General features: G+C 37.9%; 1 protein-coding gene across 1 annotated transcript in view; it reads right to left on the bottom strand.

Moving 5' to 3' along the window:
• Nucleotides 1-3: 3 nt before the first annotated feature.
• The window catches only part of PPFIA4 (protein tyrosine phosphatase, receptor type, f polypeptide (PTPRF), interacting protein (liprin), alpha 4), a gene marked incomplete at its 3' end in the record, with an annotated part of 30,923 nt that continues 10,675 nt past the window's right edge, over nucleotides 4-20,251 (bottom strand). Inside the window, exons 3-17 of the mRNA XM_008945695.1 lie at nucleotides 11,454-11,555; nucleotides 10,627-10,791; nucleotides 9,690-9,764; nucleotides 9,141-9,242; nucleotides 8,668-8,889; nucleotides 7,859-8,005; nucleotides 6,814-6,948; nucleotides 6,190-6,264; nucleotides 5,664-5,747; nucleotides 4,979-5,110; nucleotides 3,090-3,152; nucleotides 1,716-1,808; nucleotides 1,343-1,480; nucleotides 502-725; nucleotides 4-103 (exon numbers count right to left, since the gene is read on the bottom strand). Coding sequence (XP_008943943.1) covers nucleotides 4-103; nucleotides 502-725; nucleotides 1,343-1,480; nucleotides 1,716-1,808; nucleotides 3,090-3,152; nucleotides 4,979-5,110; nucleotides 5,664-5,747; nucleotides 6,190-6,264; nucleotides 6,814-6,948; nucleotides 7,859-8,005; nucleotides 8,668-8,889; nucleotides 9,141-9,242; nucleotides 9,690-9,764; nucleotides 10,627-10,791; nucleotides 11,454-11,555 — 1,857 coding nt within the window. The remainder of the gene's footprint in view (nucleotides 104-501; nucleotides 726-1,342; nucleotides 1,481-1,715; nucleotides 1,809-3,089; nucleotides 3,153-4,978; nucleotides 5,111-5,663; nucleotides 5,748-6,189; nucleotides 6,265-6,813; nucleotides 6,949-7,858; nucleotides 8,006-8,667; nucleotides 8,890-9,140; nucleotides 9,243-9,689; nucleotides 9,765-10,626; nucleotides 10,792-11,453; nucleotides 11,556-20,251) is intronic.

The raw sequence follows: 20,251 nt of genomic DNA on the forward strand, positions 1-20,251 counted from the left end.
CATGGAGCGGAACCGGCCGTGGGCCTCCAGGCTCCCACTCCCCACTCTGCTCTCGATCTCCTCCGCACGCTGCTCGGTGTTCTCCTTCTCTTCTTGTATGAGTCTAAGGGAAAAACAGATTTTCAAAGGAACGTGTAACATTTAACCAAGTCCCACACAAGCAGACGGCTGACCCAGGCACTAGAAAGAAGCAGGACTCAAGGCAAAAGAGCCACACTGAAAAAATCTTTCAATCCAATCTGGAAAAAAGTGTAAATGGTACTGCTGTTGCCACCATGCAGGGGCTTCTGTCAAACTGGTAACCCACAACCCCTCCCATAAATGGGACTGAAGACAAAGAACCTGAAAAGAGTATTGAGGCATAAGCAAACTAGTTACTTCTGTCAACCCACCCGTCCCCAGGAAACCACCATTTTCTGAGTAATCACACAAAAAGCATTTCTAGCATCACAGAAACACATTTTTCCTTATCCAGAGACCTTAACAGCAGACAGACCATACCTAATCTCTTTGTTGATAGCATCCAACTGTTCCTGAAGCATCATGGCCAAAGTCTGAGCATCGGCCTGGCCACTTGGTGACAGCAGATCAACTGAACTGAATATAGTCTCCCTGTCATCCTCAACGTCAGACACATCAACATCACTTTCAAATGCTTGTGCCACATTTGCCAATACACTTGCTTGCTGGGCTCTCTCCCAGTCCTGCTCATTCAGAGTCTGAACCTAAGAGAATTAATTGAAAAAATAAATCCAACTCAAATGGGAAAGCCATTACATTTCTACTCTTTTGCAAATTGGTTTAAAATAATTTTTAAAAAGTCCACTTACATGCTGAGTGCATCCATCAAGACAGCAATGTTTAGAGAAATGTAAAAAAAGGCTATAATGTAGAAAACTTCACATCTTACAGTTAAGTCATATTTCAAAATGGACAGTCCAACTGAATAAATTAAAACATGATTTATAGTATTATGGCCAAGATATGTGACAGGAGAATTTTGCTACCAAATCCAACGGAATTTTGGAATGAGAACTTGTGTCCTGAAAGGGATTTGAAATTCCTTATAGAACAGGAACACATTAAATTATAGACACAAAAATAGGAGTGTTTCAAATTGTATTTTACAGCCTTATACTTAAATTGGACTTCAAAATGATAATTTTAATTGTTAAAAAGTAATCGCAAGAAGACTAGTAGCTATGCATTAGTGAAGTAAGATATGTAAAGTCTAGCAGTTCATTGCTTGGTAGTCCTGTTCTAAAAACTCCTTGCAACAGATCAGCCACATCTAATCTCTTTTGTTGCCAAAGTTTTGGTTTTTATTTCAGTGTTCTCTTACCTTTGAAGGTTCATCTCTGAGAGCTGCCAAACGTCCTTTCTGAGGACGCCTTAACACTGATGAGGTGCCATAGGAGTCTGTGTGACTGTCAACCACAGATGCAGATGTCACAGGGTATCTGAAATCTGGTCGGCTAGAACATGAGGAAATATTTTTTCTTACAAAGGGGAAGGGGAAAATGAACCAAAAAAACAACTGAAATGGATCCTCTCCTCCCAGCAATGCTGATCTTTTTAAGCAGTATAAAAACTTCTTTATATGCTCTATAAAGAATACATTTTATAGCTATGATGAACATCTTTTCAGTTCTAACAGAGAGAATTACATTTAGCAAACTGACTATAAAGAAATTAGAAAAAACCTGTACTGCTATTAAGTGCTGGTACCTATGATGAAGTGATGTGGTTCTGAGTCTCACTTGGTCGTTCTCAGCCCTTAATGCTTCAACATTCAATACAAGTTGATCCTGTACAAACAGGCAGACAGAATACAGAACAACATGCTTAAAAAAAAAAAAGAACAGTGTCAAATAGCAATTTGTAAATTAACATTTTGGGTTTGGATCTCAATTCTATGAAACTCAGAAATAACAGATCTTAAAACATAAATGATGTAAAACAAAAAAATTAGTTTTGCTACACACAGTACAGCATCATCACAAAAGGGCATCCAAGTGTAATACTGTTGCTTCTCTACACTGTGACTCTTGTTAATGACAATATATAGTTTAAAAACAGCTACCAGACATTCCTATATTACTCATTTCACTGTAATGGAATTATAATAGTTAATAAGAAACACGAATATTTTTCAAGCTTTGTGCACAAAAGATTCTAAATCCATTCACTTGGACATTTTTACACGCTCTAGAAACTTGGAATTTAACAACAGAGAAATCCAATGAATGTGAAAAAAGGAAAGACTAATAAAAAGTGGCTGATGATGAACATCTGTGCCTTGTGTGACAACCACTGGCCTCCACACACAAAAATTCAAAGCACACTCTGCAAAATATTCTGAATGCATTCTTCATTTTGTTACAGAGGCACAGCTTCTCCAGCTTGGCCTAGCTGCTTACTAGAAGGATTTGGGGAGCTGCAGTACACCTGGGATTTAATAAGCAACAACAAATACTATGTCAGAACAGACAGCATGACCACAAAATCAATTGCCATTGCTGCTTCAGGTTGAGAAGAAATGAAAGGCCCCCCCACTACTATAAAAGAAGGTAACTTGTCAGTTCGAGGGCAAGCACAACCCCAGACAGCTGCTGTTGCAAAGGAGCAGTCAAGTCTAATAAATATTTTTCTCCCTGCTGGACAATTCTTAAAACTTAAAAAAAAGTTAGCAGTCAAACAAAGCATTTCATAATACCCAATGCTTTATGAAAAAGCTTATGGGAAAATACCAAACACTAAAAGTATTTCTCTTTGCTTTTTATGGTTCAAGGTCATTTATACACCAGTATGAAAATTTTATGCAATCTTCAAACTCTGGCACACTGCCAATATACCCAGCCACTTCTCATGTTCAGGAGTATGTTAAATCTTTAAGCAAAAAGCTATGTACTACCTATAGAATCAATACAGAACTGAGGCACATACTATCATAAAATGAGCAATAACAGCTCCCTGCTTTTAAGCAGACCAGGTGAAGTTAAGTTGTATGGGGGATGTGAATCTGGTTGTGCTACACAGCAATGCAGCAGTTATTTTCACATATAACATTTCAGAAATGTGTATTATACCTTTTCTTGCTGAAGTTCCTCTATTTGTTTCTTTGCATGTTCAATTTCCCGAAGAAGTGAATTCTAAAATAAAAAGTATCACAAATTATGTTACTTATAAAAGCTCTGAACTCTTAAATCATTATAACTATCAAAATAATTCAGTCAGTATGATAAATATGCACCTTAAATTACAGATACTTTATTGCTTACATCATTTGATTACAGTTGAAGGTTTATCCTTTCAGGTGTTCAGCCTTCTAAATAATAGACTTAGTAACTGTACAAGTTGCATAAAAATTTAAAACCAATACCAGCCTTTTAGGACTCCATTTGGTAAAACTAGTGAAAAAAAAAATTAGGCAGCTAAAATAATTCACAGTAATTCACTGAGTGGTTACTAAGCCATTACTAGCTGTTACCATTAGGCTTTCATTTTATTTTCACTTGCCTGACCTACAAAATTACTCCCCAGTATTTTCTTGGATGTGCTGTACCTCCAGAACTGCAACACTCACTGACTTCAAGCCCATTCATTCAGGACCTTCATTAACATCAGAGCTGTTGTCTTTACAGTTATACCATGACTTCTAAACAGATCCAGTAGATACAAATAATTCTGACTACTACAATCTCTGCTCAAAGCAGTTTCCAAATTCAGACTAAGAATCATCTGAGAAACATTTGAGACCTACAAAAATCAAAAATAATTTCAACTATTTTGACTGTATTATGCAACACCGAGAAAAAAAAAAAAAGATATTCCCCCTCCATGTATGAAACTTCTAACTGAGTCATTTTCTTTTCCATCAGTGCCAAAAAGTTCTGCCAAACACACTTCCTTGAAGTAAGGAATACCACTATTACGTGTTTAAGATGCAAATAAATTTTCATACAATGACAAACAAATCATTCTGGGGAAAAAAGCCCAAGTCATCAGAAGAAAATCTTAACATTTTACCTGCATGTTTCTTCCCAGTTTACTATAAAAGCATGAGCTGGAAGCCACAGCAAGAATACTCTTCTAGAAGCTGCAGCTCACAGTGAAGGACAACTAGATTTGCCTCATTGCTCATGAACACAGTTACAGTTTGGGAGGTAAAGGGGAGCTAGTGTCAACCCTAAGACACTCCTTTGCCCCAAATTTTCAAACATTTAAAAAAAAATAAGCATACAGTCAGCTCTTTCTCAGGAACTTAATTTATAAAGACTGCTAGAGCAACCTAGGTGATGTCATAACAAGGCTGCTAAGAAGAATTTCTGCAGCATTAGGAGCAGTTGGTGATCTTGAAAACAGTGATGTTAACTAGAAAACAGAAGACAAAGTCTGCAGCCATAGAGGGCAGATGACAAGCACCTGTACCACTAAGTCCAAGGATGAGAATCAGCAGGACCTTTGCTCTGCACTACTCAATTCCTCTCAGCTCCAATAGCACAAAAGCAGGGAGAACAATGAACTAAACCTTTGTAATGATCTGAGAGGAGCACAGCCCTGGAATTCTGGAAAGATGGGTCAACTACCTGACTGATAGTTTAGGGACAAGAATGGAGTTGACATGAAAGCAAGAGACAGCAAACATTTATTAGAATTCTAAATACATCATTATAGATTGGAACTGAAGCATTGTATTGCCATGAGGCACTAAAATACCAGGTTGGATGGGGCTTGGAGCAAGGCTTCTTAAAAGATGCCTCCTCAACAGTGTAGTACAATGCCCAGGGACGACCTCAAAGTAAAAGGAATTTGAAGACCATATTTTCAAACTCCACACTAGACAACAGCCTTAACAGAAGAAACTACTTATTAATAAAGATCAAGTATTTATTTACTGAAATTACAGACATACTGCAAATCACTACAGAATGTTGAACATCTAATTAAACATGTAAGCCAGAATGTGACTTGTTACCTTATCTTCCAAGGCAGCCATCCTTTCCTTGAGATGAAGCTGGAGCCTTTCATTAGATTCAGACAGAAGCTTATCAACAGTTTCGGACAAACGTTTATTATGCTCTTCATTCATCTTCTCTCTCTGTCTAGCCTAAGATACACAAAAGCTACTGAAATCACTTCTAATTTACAATGTCTGTAACAATTTCCAGGTTGTAAAACCATGAAGTTTTCTTTAAGCCAAATGTATTTTCTTAAATAGAAATGTTTTTCCAAAGGAGTAAGTACAATTGCATGTAACTCCATGAGTCTGTACACTTAAGACTTTAATAACTGTCCCAGCATCAGAAACTTAAAAATTTGAGCTTGCACTTCAAGACAAAACAGAATATTTCAGAATCAATTCCATTATTTATAACCTAGGAACCAATTTTCCCACAGTCATTTAGCTCAGCAAGTTTTTGATTGGTCTCCTCATGACAATTAGCCATTACATATTTCCAAACTTTGGTGACTTTCTGCTTTTTTCTGGAGATTTAAGGTTAGCCACAGTACAGTGGCTCAAACCTCCCAGCTACCAGCCAGTCTAAATTCTGATTTTAGAGGTGAGAAATAAAAACAGCTTTGCTGAACAGTAGGCAGCCTTGAAAGGGATTAAATTCTTTCTTGTAGCTTTTTCTCTTTGCCAAAAATATGTACAGTACCCTTTGCAGTTCTTGATTCTTTTCTTCTAGCTGTGCTTCCATCTGTCTCAGCCGCTCCTCTATATTGCCATGTCTCTCCTCAGCCTGTCAATTGGAAAGCAAAATTAGGATTTGGGTTTTTTTTTGTGGTTTTGTTTTTGTTTTTAAAATTGTTCAAAAGCATAGAAACATTGAAGCACAATAATGTATCTAACATGCTTTGCACAAGTGCCATTTATGGTAATGCACAATGCAGAACAGATCCCCTTCTGTCCCTGGAAGAACCTAGTAAGAGTTCATATGCTAAGTAACAAGCTGATGAAGCCTCTCACCCCTAAGCACCATGAATCAACTACTATTTGCAAATGAGCTTGCAACAGCAGAAGTTCATTCATAACCCCAAGAATTGGGGAAAAAAAAAAATTAAAAAATGAAATAAATGCATTTCAGCTTTTCTTCACCAGCCTGGACAATATGACCCTTTGTTAGTAACCATGACAAAGCAGAAAGCAGCAAGCAGAAACAAGGACTAATATACAAATTCTACCTTCCTAAGCTTGGTGGCAAGTTCCAATACTTTAGCATCTTTAGCAGCAGAGCTCCCAGTAGACAAAAGGTCAGACTACAGAGCCAGTTAGGGACAGGAAAGATAACAGGGAAAGAAATGAAACTAAGACTTTAAAAGAAAGCACACACACAAAAAGGCTCATTTGTAGTTACTACATATAATTCTTCAGACTTCATTACTCCATTTGCAGCCTTCTAAAAATCTTAGTATGAATGAGTACAACTACTTCTCTCACTCCCCACATTCCTCACTTGGTTAACAGTGGAAGAGATCTGGTGTTCCCCTTGAGAAATAAGTTGGTTTAGAAGTCTATTATTATTGCCTTTTATTAAAATTCATTCAAAATAATTCAGAGAGACATTTTCATAATGCAGCAGAGTTAACAGAAAACTTGCTCAAGATTCAAAGAGCAGAAATTGAAAGAAAAAAAAAACAAAGTAGAGTGCATTCACAGAGATGAACAGAAAACAAGGAGAAACACTTTCTGAACTAGCTGGGAGAGAAAGAGAAACACCATGTAACAAACCCAACACTTCAGGAACACATTTCCTGCAGTAGGACACCAGAGAAGAGACTTTTGAGGACACTGCCCAATTGACCCACCTTTGAAAGTGCTGCAACTCTCTGTGCCAGCTCAGCTTCCACCTCTGGCAAAGTTTCAGCTTTTCTCAGTGTCTGCTGCAGCTTTTGCTCAGCTAGTTCCAGTCGTTCTTGCAACTGCCTATTCTTATCTTCACTCTGCACAGGATTATGATCAACAAATGTTCAGTGTTCCAATGGTAATGAATTTTCATCAGAGGGGAAGGGAAGGATACAGAATTACTGCCCTCACTAGACCCATGGAGGGCAAACTGTCCAAAACTGGCTGCTCAACCAAAGATGTAGCATCCTCCCTCCCTCTCCATTACATGAGAAATTTTTTTTCTCTACACATTTTCTGTGGCAATTTTGTGTCTTCTGAAAGCAATTACATTACCAAATAAACAGCTATAATATGTGAAGCAGCACAGAACAAGTTGTGAATTTTCTATGCTAAGACTTTGAGTTACATCAAGGAAAAATTCCTTTGTGTTTTAAGTAACACTATGCATATTATTGCAAAATTTCTTTTTAAAGCATGCACAGCTTTTTAAGATTTTTACTAAAAGGAGTTCTCTTGTTGGCTAGGAGTTCCCTTCCTCTAGTGAGAAAGTAATTGGCTAAACAAGCATTTCTGAATTATAAAGTTGGACTATTTCATGTCAAGCATATGTCAAAGTGCCTTCCACAGTAAGGCAACATTTACTTCTATTATAGGCTATAACAATCATTACAGACTACGCAGATTTTAAAACTGTTTTGGCTTAGAATAATTCTCACGTGAAACTCAAGATGCTTGGATAGACCTGTACCAACATTAAAATCCACAATTTATAGAGTCAACAGCCCTGCTACACCATGATCAAGTGCCCTACAGAACTGAAACCCACTTCCCTTCCCCAGTAAACTGTCTCATCTTCATTTCCAGGATAAAACTCTGCAATCCAGTTACTGAAAAACAATTGCTAACAATATCTCATTACAAATATTTCTCTTCCAAAAAGAAAATTGCTATTTCCATTAGTTTTATGCTTAGCAAAATGCACTCTCTCTTATCTCAAATTACAACCTGTCGATGCATGGAGTCTTTAGTGGCAATTTCATTTTCAAGTTTATCATTGAGGTCATGCACAGATGTAGCTTCACGTTGTGCAGCGAGGTAGCGTTTTTCAAGAGTTGTAATTCTCTCTTCCATGTCTTCCTTTTGGGCCAAAGTCTATGCAAGATGCAAAAAAGACTTTAGAATATATAGGGTGATTATTTAGTTATCTAACTGGGGGGGGGAACTCACAAATGGTAATAACAATAAAAAAAGAGTTCTACTTTTATATTTCATATATATATTTTTTTTTATATTTCTCAGTAAAAAAAAAAAAATGAATCAACACACAGAGTAAATCCATACTTCCTGGGGATAGTCAGAGTGTGTTCCTGAATTTAACTGAGCTCCCTTTCTATTTAATAAGGATACAGTACACTGCAATACACAGGACCCTGGAGATTAGTGATTGATCAGTAACAGGACCTGTCAATCACAGCACAAACTGAAGTGATTCTTCAACCATGCACATCTTTATAAAGATTTGAACTTCATGAACAAGCTTAGCATTTACAAATCAAACATGTTAAAGTTCACAATCCTAAATCTCTACTTTAATATTTGTGAAGTATCTAGTCACAGATTTATTCTGAAGACAACTTTTCTGAAACAATTGGTCTTTTAAACAAAAAAAATAGTGCCTTTGTGCCCTAACCCATTTTCTTCTCACCCATCAAATCCAAGATGTTCAGAAGCATAAAGGTGTAACTGAGCACCAACAAAATTTTGTAAAGCAGCTGCATGTGTGACTATCCAAATTCTGGCAGTTTATTGCTCACCTCTCGTACATCTCTCTGTAACTTTGTATTCATTTCTTCAGATTTTATTAAATCTTTCCTAGCTGTGTCAAGATCTTCTTCCAGCTCTGTTACTCTGCTAGACAGAGCCGTGAGACGCTCTTTCATTTGTGTCTGCTCTTTGTTTTGCTTATCTATGATGTCTTGGAGTTCAATCACTTTAGTAAGGTTTTCATCGTGGCATAAAGACCCATCAGAGGATCGCTATTAAACAAGGGGAAAACACAAATATTTCCATGTTACACAGGACTCTGCAAAGCAAACTGTGACTTAGCTCTAGAAGTCCCTCCCCCAAGATAATTCTATTATTGGACAGACTGCAAAAATTCAGACTGTGGTAACTGAGACTTATTTAATTGAATCATCACTTAAAAGCTTTTATGACAGATTAAAATGAAAATATTACAGGTAATGATTAAAACTCAGACATCAGCTAAAAATGCCAATAGCTGTACCTTCCCGTTTGTAGTTGGGGTATTTTCTTGCTCATGATTTATATCCAGCATCCCATCTGGAAGTGTTTTCTTCTGATTATTTTGCTCTTTCAGAATCATTAGCTACAAGAAAAGTAAAGTTTATATACATATGTTTCAAGTCAATTCCTTGCTCACTAATAATACAAGGAACAGCTTCAAAAGCAAAGGAGCAAAACAACAATTACTGATTCTACTGCAAGGTATGTATGAAATAAAATATAACCCAGGCACTCAAAACCTTAGGCCACCGAAACCCAAAAATTCTTACTTCAAAGCCACAGGAACTCTTTTTGTTGGGACTTTTTTTTTTTTTTTGGAGGGGGCAATATAAGGGGGAAAGGGGAGCATAGAGGTTTTGGGGTTTTCCTTTTCTGCTCTTTCAAAGTGTCTAAGTTAAAAAGCATAGTTAACTCATTTAGTGAAAAAAAACAGTGAACCTTAATAACTGAATAAATTACTGTGTACCAATATTGACTGACTGAAACACCCACAAGGCACACATGAAGACCTCTTACAAAAGAAACCTACCTCTTTATGTGTAGTACCTAGTTCTTCTTCCAACAAGCTACATCTTTCAAGTGCTACTCGTAACCTCTCCCTTACCTGAAAGAGTAATTTCAAATAATTCAAAATCGTTCAAATTATAAAGAAACCAATTTCACTTAATGCCATGCTGCCGTGCCCTTTCAGATAATAAATGACACTATTTCTACCACACTTAGGGACCTGCTTAATCTCGAGTCAGCACTAATTTCAACATATGCTATAGAAAACCTCAAGAAACAATGCACATATGAAAATCTATCTTTTCCTTTGTCGTAAGCAAAGGATGTCTCAGCTTGACCTGTACTTTCAGGCAAGAACTAAAGGTATCCAGAATTTGCCTATCCTTTGGTAAGGCACAGAGTGTGAATGCTTTTGCTTATTTACAAGACAGAAGAGACAGAATTCTACTTGAAATAATCTGCCAGACTATATACAAGGGTTACAGAATTTAGGCAAACTATGAGTTGGCAGCTAAATTCACAGTGAACTTTACCACCTGTATATCCTGCTGCCAGCATCAGGCACAAGCAAAGGGTAGAGCTCCTTTAACTCAGCTTTATTTTCTATCACAGCGTAAGCAGATTCCTCTTCTCCTGTTCTCTCCAGTCCACTTCTTGTATCATATCATCAAAAGGCTAAATCCTGATATTATACAGGTAAGCAAACTTATGCATTCCTACACAAATACACCGCCCCTGAACCATGCTTAGTTTACATTAGCACAGTTAATGAAGTACAGCAACTTGCTTTAGTGTAACACAGTAATTTAGGAGAGCAGTTACTGGTGCAGCTATAGCAAAGCCACTGTCCTAACACAGAGAAAGTTCAGAGACTTCTACAACTTTAGCACAACCAACAGCACAGTCCACGCAAAGAAGGGGGACAGGATGAGAAGATGTTAGCTACCACGTCTCATTACCTTTTCATCAAGGGCTTTATGGTGCTCAAATAAAGATTTTAGTGCTTTGAGAACTTCTACTTCACTAGAAACTCCTGCTGGAGACTGAGCCTGTCTCTTTACAACAGTCATTCTGAGGGATCGCTCATGCCTGGAGACAAGACACTCCAAATGTTCCAGTAATAGCTAAAACAAAAAAGGAACAGTGTTTATTCCTGTCCTGCATAGCTGCAGAAAATTTTACCTCCTAAAACATTTAGGTTTTCAGTTCTAATCTTGAAATCTGAGAGCCAAAGAGTATTGCATCAAACTTAAGGACCCGTTTTTAACATTTCACCCACGTTAGGAGTTTTATCAGAGCTAAGGCATTTCCTACCTCTCTCTTTCAGTCTAGTTTTTAAATGAGCTTTCTATTTAACCAGATCTTTTCAGTTCAGCCACCAATCTGGGGAACTGCCTGCTTGTCAGAAGGATACACATAGGAAATGCCCTAAATCTGAGAGCAAACGTTCTGCTGGCAGCAGTGTAAGCTGCTGGAACAGATCACTACAGCTTGCCCACTCCTTTCCCCTGACCTCGGGTGTTGTACATTTACAAAAGATTAACAAGAAGAAAGCTGAATGACAGACAGCAGTGCAGTCTTACAACCTTTTCCTGATTCACTCCTCAGAGCTGTGCATAAACTGCTAAACTTCCTTCATCGACACACATTTGCACTTCCCAGGGGGATTCGTGTGCAAATATCAGGGGAAAAGTACTTTTAGCTTTTCAAATTCCATACTCAGTGTTTTTCCCCATCTAGCTGGATATTTTAACAACCCTGAGCTTGGAGAAGACAAGGAACTAACCCTTGTATTATTTCTTTCTGCTTTCAGTTCAGCGATTTCTTCTTCCCTTTCAAGCAGCTGCTCCCTGCATACATTCAGCTCTTTTGTGAGTGCTGCAAATTCCTGAAATAAACCAGACAGAAATATAAACACATCAAATATCAGGATATAGTGAGAGTGGATTCGTATGACATCATTTCTTAAAGTATTCGTTGCAGATGTCTAAAGCTATATATTGTATAGTCATGCTGGGGAGGCTTAAGTTCAAGCAGTTAAAACGGTTACACTGTCAACTGTAAAGGTAAAAGATGTTTAACCAGAACTTTTGAGAACTCCTTTGTCTCTCAAGGCAATTATCTGAGTTCACGTTTCCCTAATAAGCAAAAAAAACCCTAGTTGTAATAAATGTCTGCTGAGGGAGACAGGAAAAAACAGCACTAAGCACAGTAAAATATAGAAACCAGTAAAACACGACCAATATCAAGTCAGTATTTCATTGTGAGAGACAACACTTAACTCTGGCATCTACCACATTACTCAGCTTATTTCTTTACAGTAATAAAGCATCCTTGAAGCTCCACACCTGGAGGATCCAGACCTTTACCTGAATTTGTCTACTTAAGCCACATACAGGAATTTCATTTACTTTCATATCTCACTCAAAACACTTCAAATACTTCCTTCAAATACAATACAGCTTTTACCAAACAAAACTCAAAGTGAAACAGGCCATAGAGTGAAGTCATCAGGGAACAGGAATTAAGCAAATTCACATCAGTTATTGCATGTTTGTTACTACTGTGAACATTGAGACCAGTCAGTATTGAAGAATATATTTCTGTATTTCAGGTTTCTGTCAGGAAGATACAATTGTGTTGAATATGGAAAAGAGACACTACATCCTAAACTATTTCCACTTTCTATCAATACCCACTAAAATACTCAAAATATCACTAAAAATAATCAAAAAAAAGGCACTTAAACATTCTATCAACTCAGTGAGCATAGTCTGGATAGAATAAAAGATACAACTATACACCCCATTTGTAAGTGAATACTGAGCATAACCTTACCTGTCTACTTACTCTGGCAAAATTTAGGTTGTAATCTGAACCACATTAGAAATTATTATTAACAGTAAGGGTGGATGTGAACAAGTCCCTGCTTTAGAAGAGGGCTTTGTAAGGAAGGGTGAAGAAAAACTCATGTTATCAGTGAAACTTAGGATATGACAATAAAAATGCAACTATCACTCCAATAGCCAGTGAATATTTCAGAAGCATTTGTATAAGAAAAAAAAATTGATTAAAATAAAACACTAACAAACAAGAGGCATGTCTAATAAACAGTAGATTAGAGCAGCTGAACTGGTGGAGATCAAGACAAGATGAACAAGACAAATGGCCAGCTAAGAACATACTACTGTGGAAACAGACTGTGTGCACAAATGCTGCTTCTCTAGATTTTCCAGACTCTGCAAAATCTACTGCTTAACAGACAGCAGCTGCAATGCAAGGAACAGCTTAAGATGGAACTGCTCTGCAATAAAACCCAAAATGACAGAAAGCACATGCTTAAAAACAAAAGGACACATCAACTAATTGTACCAGCACATCTGCAAACTCTAACATGCAGCTAAAATAAGCACAGCCAAAAGACACTGTCTGCAAATTCCATTAATTTGGGAAACTTTATGCCAAAACATGCATGTGACTGAAAAGGCAGCAAATACCATTGGTGAACTCCTTTGGAATTAACTCATGTATTGGGCTTTTAAAAGTTGCTGTGAAAAAGACAGTAATACCACCATCACAGATACACACTTCATCTCCACAATCCCTCTTCCTAAATAAAAATCTGCTCACTGGAAAAAAGAAACAGTTTTGTCCCCCATAATTAATTAGCAAATGACTGCAAAAAAATCCCTTTATTTCTTTTCCTTTTTCAATTGCTAATAACAAAAAAGTTCTCATTTCTTTAACATACTTAATTGCACTCACAAATATTTCACTGCAGTATTTCATTTGCATCTTTTTTTTAAAAAGGGGGATATTATTTTTAAGTAAAAATAGCTGGAAATACACTCATTAAAGCAACCTGGTCTGTAATTACAGCTACTAGAACTGTTAAACACACAAAAACTACAAAAGGTTCCTGAGTGCAAGGTAGATGAAGAAAGGAAAAAAACCCTACTTTAAGTTTCACAGAAGCTGATGGAAAAAAAATAACTTTACTACAAGCTTCCCCTGCAGAAAACTCCTTCATGTCTGAACTTTTCCTGTACCTTCAGCATCTCACCTGTGGGAGCTTCCAAGAATCCCAGACAACGTCCCTTCTGCTCCAGCTCAGCTTAGGTAAACCAGACCACAGTTCCAAACTTGTGGCTCTTCACAGGCCACCCCCACTTATCTTTATGTGTTTGATAATTAAGTGCTACTGAAACTACTCTAAGTACTAATAGACTCAAAAGTATTTGCAAAGCAGCTTGATATCAACTTATTTTCTTGGTGGTGCTTTTGCTCTTTTCAAATTAATTTTTAAAACCCTCAAAATGTTTTAGCTGTATGTTTGCATGGAAGTCTAGTCACTCTTCAAATTATCAGAGTAAACCCACTTCTAGTCCACTTCTGTGCAAATAGAAAGTGTAGCACAAATATAATTCTGACACGGACCATCACTGTCAGGTGACCCAAAAAGAACAATGCACACAGGAATTTGTATTGCTGCTGCATAAACAGGCTGACACTATTTCTGGCATTGCATAATGCCTCCACTGCTGTTTGTTTTGACAAAAATATAGTTGCTTTGAGTCCCATAAACTGCCTCAAAGAACACTCTCATGTCCTTAGTTTCAGCTGACAATGCCAAAAGACATGTCCCTTCTAGTTTTAATACTTATTTTCAGCAGTAGACAATCTTTGACTTCCTCAAAAAGCTCAGGAGAGAAGCTATCTGCAACTTTACCATCTCAAAAAAGTTTGAGTTGTCTCATGACTTCTTCTTTGGCATTAGATGAATGTACAGAAAGAATGAAAGCAAAAAAAAAAAAAAAAAACAACCTGAGAAGCTTCTCTACTTATCCACAAAGCTGTATTACTTTTCTGTAATTAAGGAGAAGATTGAGAACACTGAAACGAAGTTCTGCTCTGCTCCTGGTTACCATCAAAATAATAAATACACAACTGTGAGAACTGACAAGAAAGGAATTCAGAATAAGCACTTAAATGAATCAGTGTAAAATACACCAGGTAACTGGCCCCTGGTGATCAGAACAGAGTGACAAATATCCATACTCTGTACTAACTGAAGTGTTGACTCAAGGACATAACTTTCTGAACCAACTGCATCATTCCAAATACCAAATTTGGGCTTCCAGAACTAAACACTCTCAAAAAAAGTTAAACTGAAAAAGTTTGTTGTTGTTAGGTAATATATTTTCTGGGGTTTATTTAGTCCACAAACTCCATGATTCTTTACAGCAACTGCATTTCTTCCACACCAACCTTCAGAACTGACATTCAACCTTCAGAACTGACATTCAATGTTCAGTATCTTAGAGGCCACAGCATAACATCCTTACAGAAGTTGGATCAGGTGCTATCTAGCTGACAAGTCTGCTCATTCCTGACGTCTGAGCTGACAAGCACTGAATTACTTACAAGATCTTGGCCCAGGAACATTACAGCTTTCAGGGAACAGGTTCTCTTCATGTCTGCTACAAGTATAATTTATAGGTTCCACAGATAGTACCTCACAAACCACTAAACACTACATGATGTGAAAGACAGTACTTAACGTAGGGAAAAACTTCAAAGAAACAGAAGTAATGCCTGAAAAACTATTAATTGTGTATTAGGAATGGCTCTACAGACCAAGAACTGTAAATTTGCTTGGAATTTGCTCAAGTGAAAAAAAAATTATCCCACAATAGTAATAAACTAGTATCTTCTGGTAAAACAAGGGTGAAGATGCAACTGTTGCATCTTTAAGAACATCCCTGCCCAAAACCCAGCGAATTTATCTGTTTAATCTCCAAAGTGTTATTTTGTTTTACTGTTTAATATTCTGTTCAGTAGGCTGTGTATCAAACAACCCACTCGAAAAATCTGAGAAGCTGAAGAGAGCATGAGAAGAACTGGGGAGAGTGGGACCATCAGGGATGAGAAACCAGGAGAATCTGAGGCAAGTTTCCATCCTGTTATTTACACTACATATAAAGCACAATTTATTCCACATGATGCATGCATGAAAATGATAAATATACAGCCTTAAACAAAGCAATCAAAGAAAATCTAAATATCTAAGCTCGACAGTGTATCTCATACCACTTCATTTTAAACCTAGGGGCTTTCAGTAGCACACAGTGACCAATATGCCCAATGTAGTTCCTAGCAAGCACATTTTTCTACCTATTAAGTCACACCAGTTTAGGTGTTTTTTTGTGGTTTTTTTTTGTTTGGTTGGTTTTTTGGTTTTTTTTTGGTTTTTTTTTTTTTGTTTTTTAAGCTAATGGTCAGATTTATGAGACAGTTCAAGGGTATTTAGGACTAAAATGTAAAAGAATTGGCATGCTTTAAAATGTGTGTATCTGTGTTTGAGACTAACAACACATCCAGAAGAAACAACCACCAACAAAAACTGTGCTTTGCATGTTCCACACAATAAATCAGGTTGCTTTCAAACTTTTCCATATCTCTTGAACATGCTAGTGGGAAAGAGAAAAATCAGCCTAAAGTCTGTAAAGAAAAATATTTTGCTTTTCACCTAGTGAAATTCATTTCCAGTAGGTATCAAGCAGCCTGGATTTTCTAACCTGTAAAACTTATTCCAAGCATTAAGATAATCAGTTCATTGAACTAAGTTTATCTTTTCTTCTCAAAAACTTCAACAACTTCAAAGGGAACTTCTAAGAGAAGACTTGAAATAATTTTAAAATCTGGTTATGTCAAACTCTTGCATTTCAGAGCACTGAAAGGTTCTTCATGCTTGACATAGCTGTTTTTCCAGCTAGAGGTAACTACCTGTCACAGTGAGGACACAGCATATAATTAATGTACCAACCTCCTTCCATGTTTCTCCTCTACCCATAAGATGTTTTATAACTCGGAAAGGCCTCTACCAAAATACAGGTGCAGATTCCTTCGCTATTAAAAAATAGTCTCACATTCCAGCTAGTGGCACTGAGATATTTTTAAACATTTAATCCAACCTTTGGTCGACTCTGTTTATATTTTCCTTGACTCTAAAAAACATACTTTTTTCCTCTAGTACATGAAAACACTCAAGTGAGCATTGCTGCCAGCTGACAGTCAGTGATTAATACTAAACCTGAAAAACTTTATCATTCTAGCCCTCTTTTTTTTAGTATTGCATTCTTCAAGCTTTCTTCTTGGATTGACCTATCTAGGCTTTGTCATTAACACTGCTCAATCCTAAACAGGCAATTAAATTTCAACATGTTTACAGTTACATAATGTTACTGCTCTGGAATGAAACTCCCTCTTTTCAGCCTACTTTGGAGCTGAAAGCAGAACCAACTGCCCCAGCATTTGACAAGCAACAAGCCAAAGAACTCTTAACTCACAGCCAGTAGGCACCAAACGTATGCCCAAGAGCAAAGTGGAAAAGCTTACAGTAAGACCAAGTCTCCATGGTAATAAATAGGTTCCCGGTTACCATCCTGAGTGTGTTGCTGAAATTTATGTGTGGCGTTCACTGAGCCTGCACCAAAAAGCACTAACTCTGGACTTCACGGCTAGCAGCTTTCAGGAAGCTCTGCATGTTGAAGTGCAAGAAAACATCACTGAAGAAGGGTGGTATCTGGCAGCTTTGCCAGAGGAATGCAGAAGGAACAGGAAAAGGGAGGCAGAAACACAGCAGTTCCATGGTCTCCCTCCTGTAGCTCCCCTCCCCTGATCTAACACGTTTCTGACAGATCTGTGCTGTTTGGGGTGAGGGAGTGAAAGTACAGGATCCAAAACAATGGCTGGATCCAGGCCCTCACTCCTTCAAGGATCAGAGGTTTTCCTTTCACCCTATTCATCAATGCTCAAGCTTAACACACGCCACAGGCCAGGTTGGAAAATGAGCCTGTGAGTCCTAGTACACAGGAAAGCACCAGCTGAAGACAGGCAAAGAGGAGCCACCTACACTCAAATCATTAACTACAGCCTGTACAAACCACCCAGACTGGCAAAATCATTACCACCTCCACTCCCATTTTGTTTTCTCTAAACCCAGCAAAGCACTGCTGTTATGTATACAAGACCAGGGGCAAAGCTTCATGCAAAAATGTATCTTTGTGCATCACTGGAGAGCCAACAATCAGTGATTATACAGCATACTTTGCACTCCAAGGTGCACAGGCCAATCTGGGAGCATCTTCCCAGCCTCACCATTAATTAGACCTGCACACAACACAGTGAATACGGTAGTCATGCACCCAGCAAACGATATCTACAACACTGTCTGCTGGTGATGTGCTGGAAGTCAAAACTAAGCCACAGCTGCATCCTACAACGTCTTTATAGGCCTCTGAAATTAAGGAAAGAGAAAGTGAAGTTGTTGAAATAAGGCAGAAAATCTCCTCCAGCCTAACAAGCTGCAGCTTGCTAAGCATCCTCCTGTATGGCAACCAGCCTTGTGGTCCTTGAAAGATTAATAGTCCCTAATTTCTCCAGGTAGTGTGTTAATCTTTCCACCAACCTTAACAAACCAGTGCCAGCACCTGTCTGTCTATCTAATCCAAGTATGGCAGATCATGCAGGGTCTATTTTCAGTTAATGCAGAGTGGACATGACCCATTTTTACCATGGTCTTTTTACCATACCCTCTCAAACCACTTTTAAAGTTACTAATGTGTATCCAAGATCTACACATGAGACCAGCCAACAGCTACACCAAAGTACTTATTTGTTCCCAAAGACCTTCTTCCAAGGGGGGAACCCTTCAACTTCACAGCATCCAGAGAGGAGTAGTAGACATGAACACACTGAACACTCTCTAGAAACACTAGTTTCTAGTTTTAAGCTATTTTCTTCTCTTGTCTTTGTAAAATACTTCTACAACATTGTCCCTACTCAGGCAACGTTGTGAAATCTTCTGAACAAGGATGTCCCCAGGTAGAACCATGTCAACATCTGTAACATAACAGCTGCCTAGCAGCAAGCACAGGAAACACAGAAGTGCTCTTCAGACTTGCAGGAATTTTGTATCTACACACAGGCAACGGTGGCAGAAAACCTTCTGCCATCACATATTAGAAATCTCTTCATTGTGGTGTACAAGAAGATGTGCCTTGAAGGGGGAGACGTGGCACAACAGTACTCAAAACTATACCAAGCTTGTTCAACTTGGTAAAAGGTACAAGATCAGCTAAAATATGTATCAGGAAAACTTGAGTCATCATTGAAAAACAGGCTTTTCAACTTGGGATGTGTCTGGCTGCTTCATGCAGGACTGTGACCGTTGAGATAGGCCAGTAACAGAGCAATCCTGTCCAGTACTGTATCAGTCTGAGCACCAATATTCCAGAAGAATAGGTCACTTTAACACAGAAATAAGTTTACAACACTTGGAGGGGTGTCAGAAAAAGAAATGCTTCCCAGTTACAGGCTGAATCAGTGAATCCTAAGGGTTTCACAATATGAATTACCACATTCCTGCACCCCTAGCCTATTTTGATTAGTAACTAATACAGTAAGTAGTAGCACAACTTCTTAGTTGTAGCTTTAGGCATCTCCATTTTTGGAGTCCATGTCAGTGAAGAAACCTACCCACACCCATACCCACTATGGCAAAAGGAGAATAAAGTTGTACTTAATTAAAGGGGAAGAATCTTGCATTACCAGTTTGACAAGAGATGGGACAAAACCAGTCTCCATCTTTAATATGACACTATAGAGATTTTTCTTCCTCTCCACATAAAGTTGGTCAAGATTTCCCAGGATCCCACACAGGATTTCGCAGTGTACAATGCTCCTCAAAAATGCTAAACTCTGTAAAAACTGCAAGATATGCTGAGAAAAAGTGATTTGTTCAGTATTCTTCCTGGGATCCCCCCATTCTGGAGGCTAAGCAGCTACTACAAAAGCAACAGCAAACTGTCAATTTTCTTGGATATGGCAAAACTGTCAATTTTCTTGGATATGGCAAAAAGCTAAGCAGCTACTACAAAAGCAACAGCAAGGTCTTTTAAGTTGTAAACAACATTGAACTGTCAATTTTCTTGGATATGGCAAAAAGTGTATTTTTCTATCAAATCTAAACATACTGCACTTGTAAAAAATAGCACAATACTGGCTCAGCTGACATTTAATATTAAATTCCTATGACTTTTATGAACTCAGAAGTATTTAATGCTGAACACTGCATTCTAGCATGTTTCAAAAAAAAAAAAATTAATCCTCACATGACTTCTACTTCTTTTTTAGAAACAGACCCAGGACAAGATCCATCATGTATGATTATTTCAGTGACAAGATACTTCTGTCTGCAAAAACTGTAAGCAGCAGCTGAGGCACTGCCCTGCCCTATTCTAATCATCCATCTTGGCCTCCAGTTGTCAGGCTTAGTTCTGTGCCTAGCAGTTGTAAAGTATGTTTTTCACATTATGTTAAAAGGGAATGCTTGAGAATATCTGAATAAGGCTGGCCAAGCCACCCTCATTAAACAAGCATCAACATGCACTTCCCCCTCAGTGCTCTCCCATCTTCTATATATTTAATTTTTTTGCCAAGTGATGAACACTTCAGCCTTATAATTTCAAACTTGTTTAAGCAAGTAATGCTCAACGAGGACAGATCCATGCCTTCAGCAGG

This window comes from Merops nubicus, unplaced genomic scaffold, assembly GCF_000691845.1.
Source record: "Merops nubicus isolate BGI_N331 unplaced genomic scaffold, ASM69184v1 scaffold24738, whole genome shotgun sequence".
In the NCBI taxonomy this organism is placed as follows: Eukaryota; Metazoa; Chordata; class Aves; order Coraciiformes; family Meropidae; genus Merops; species Merops nubicus.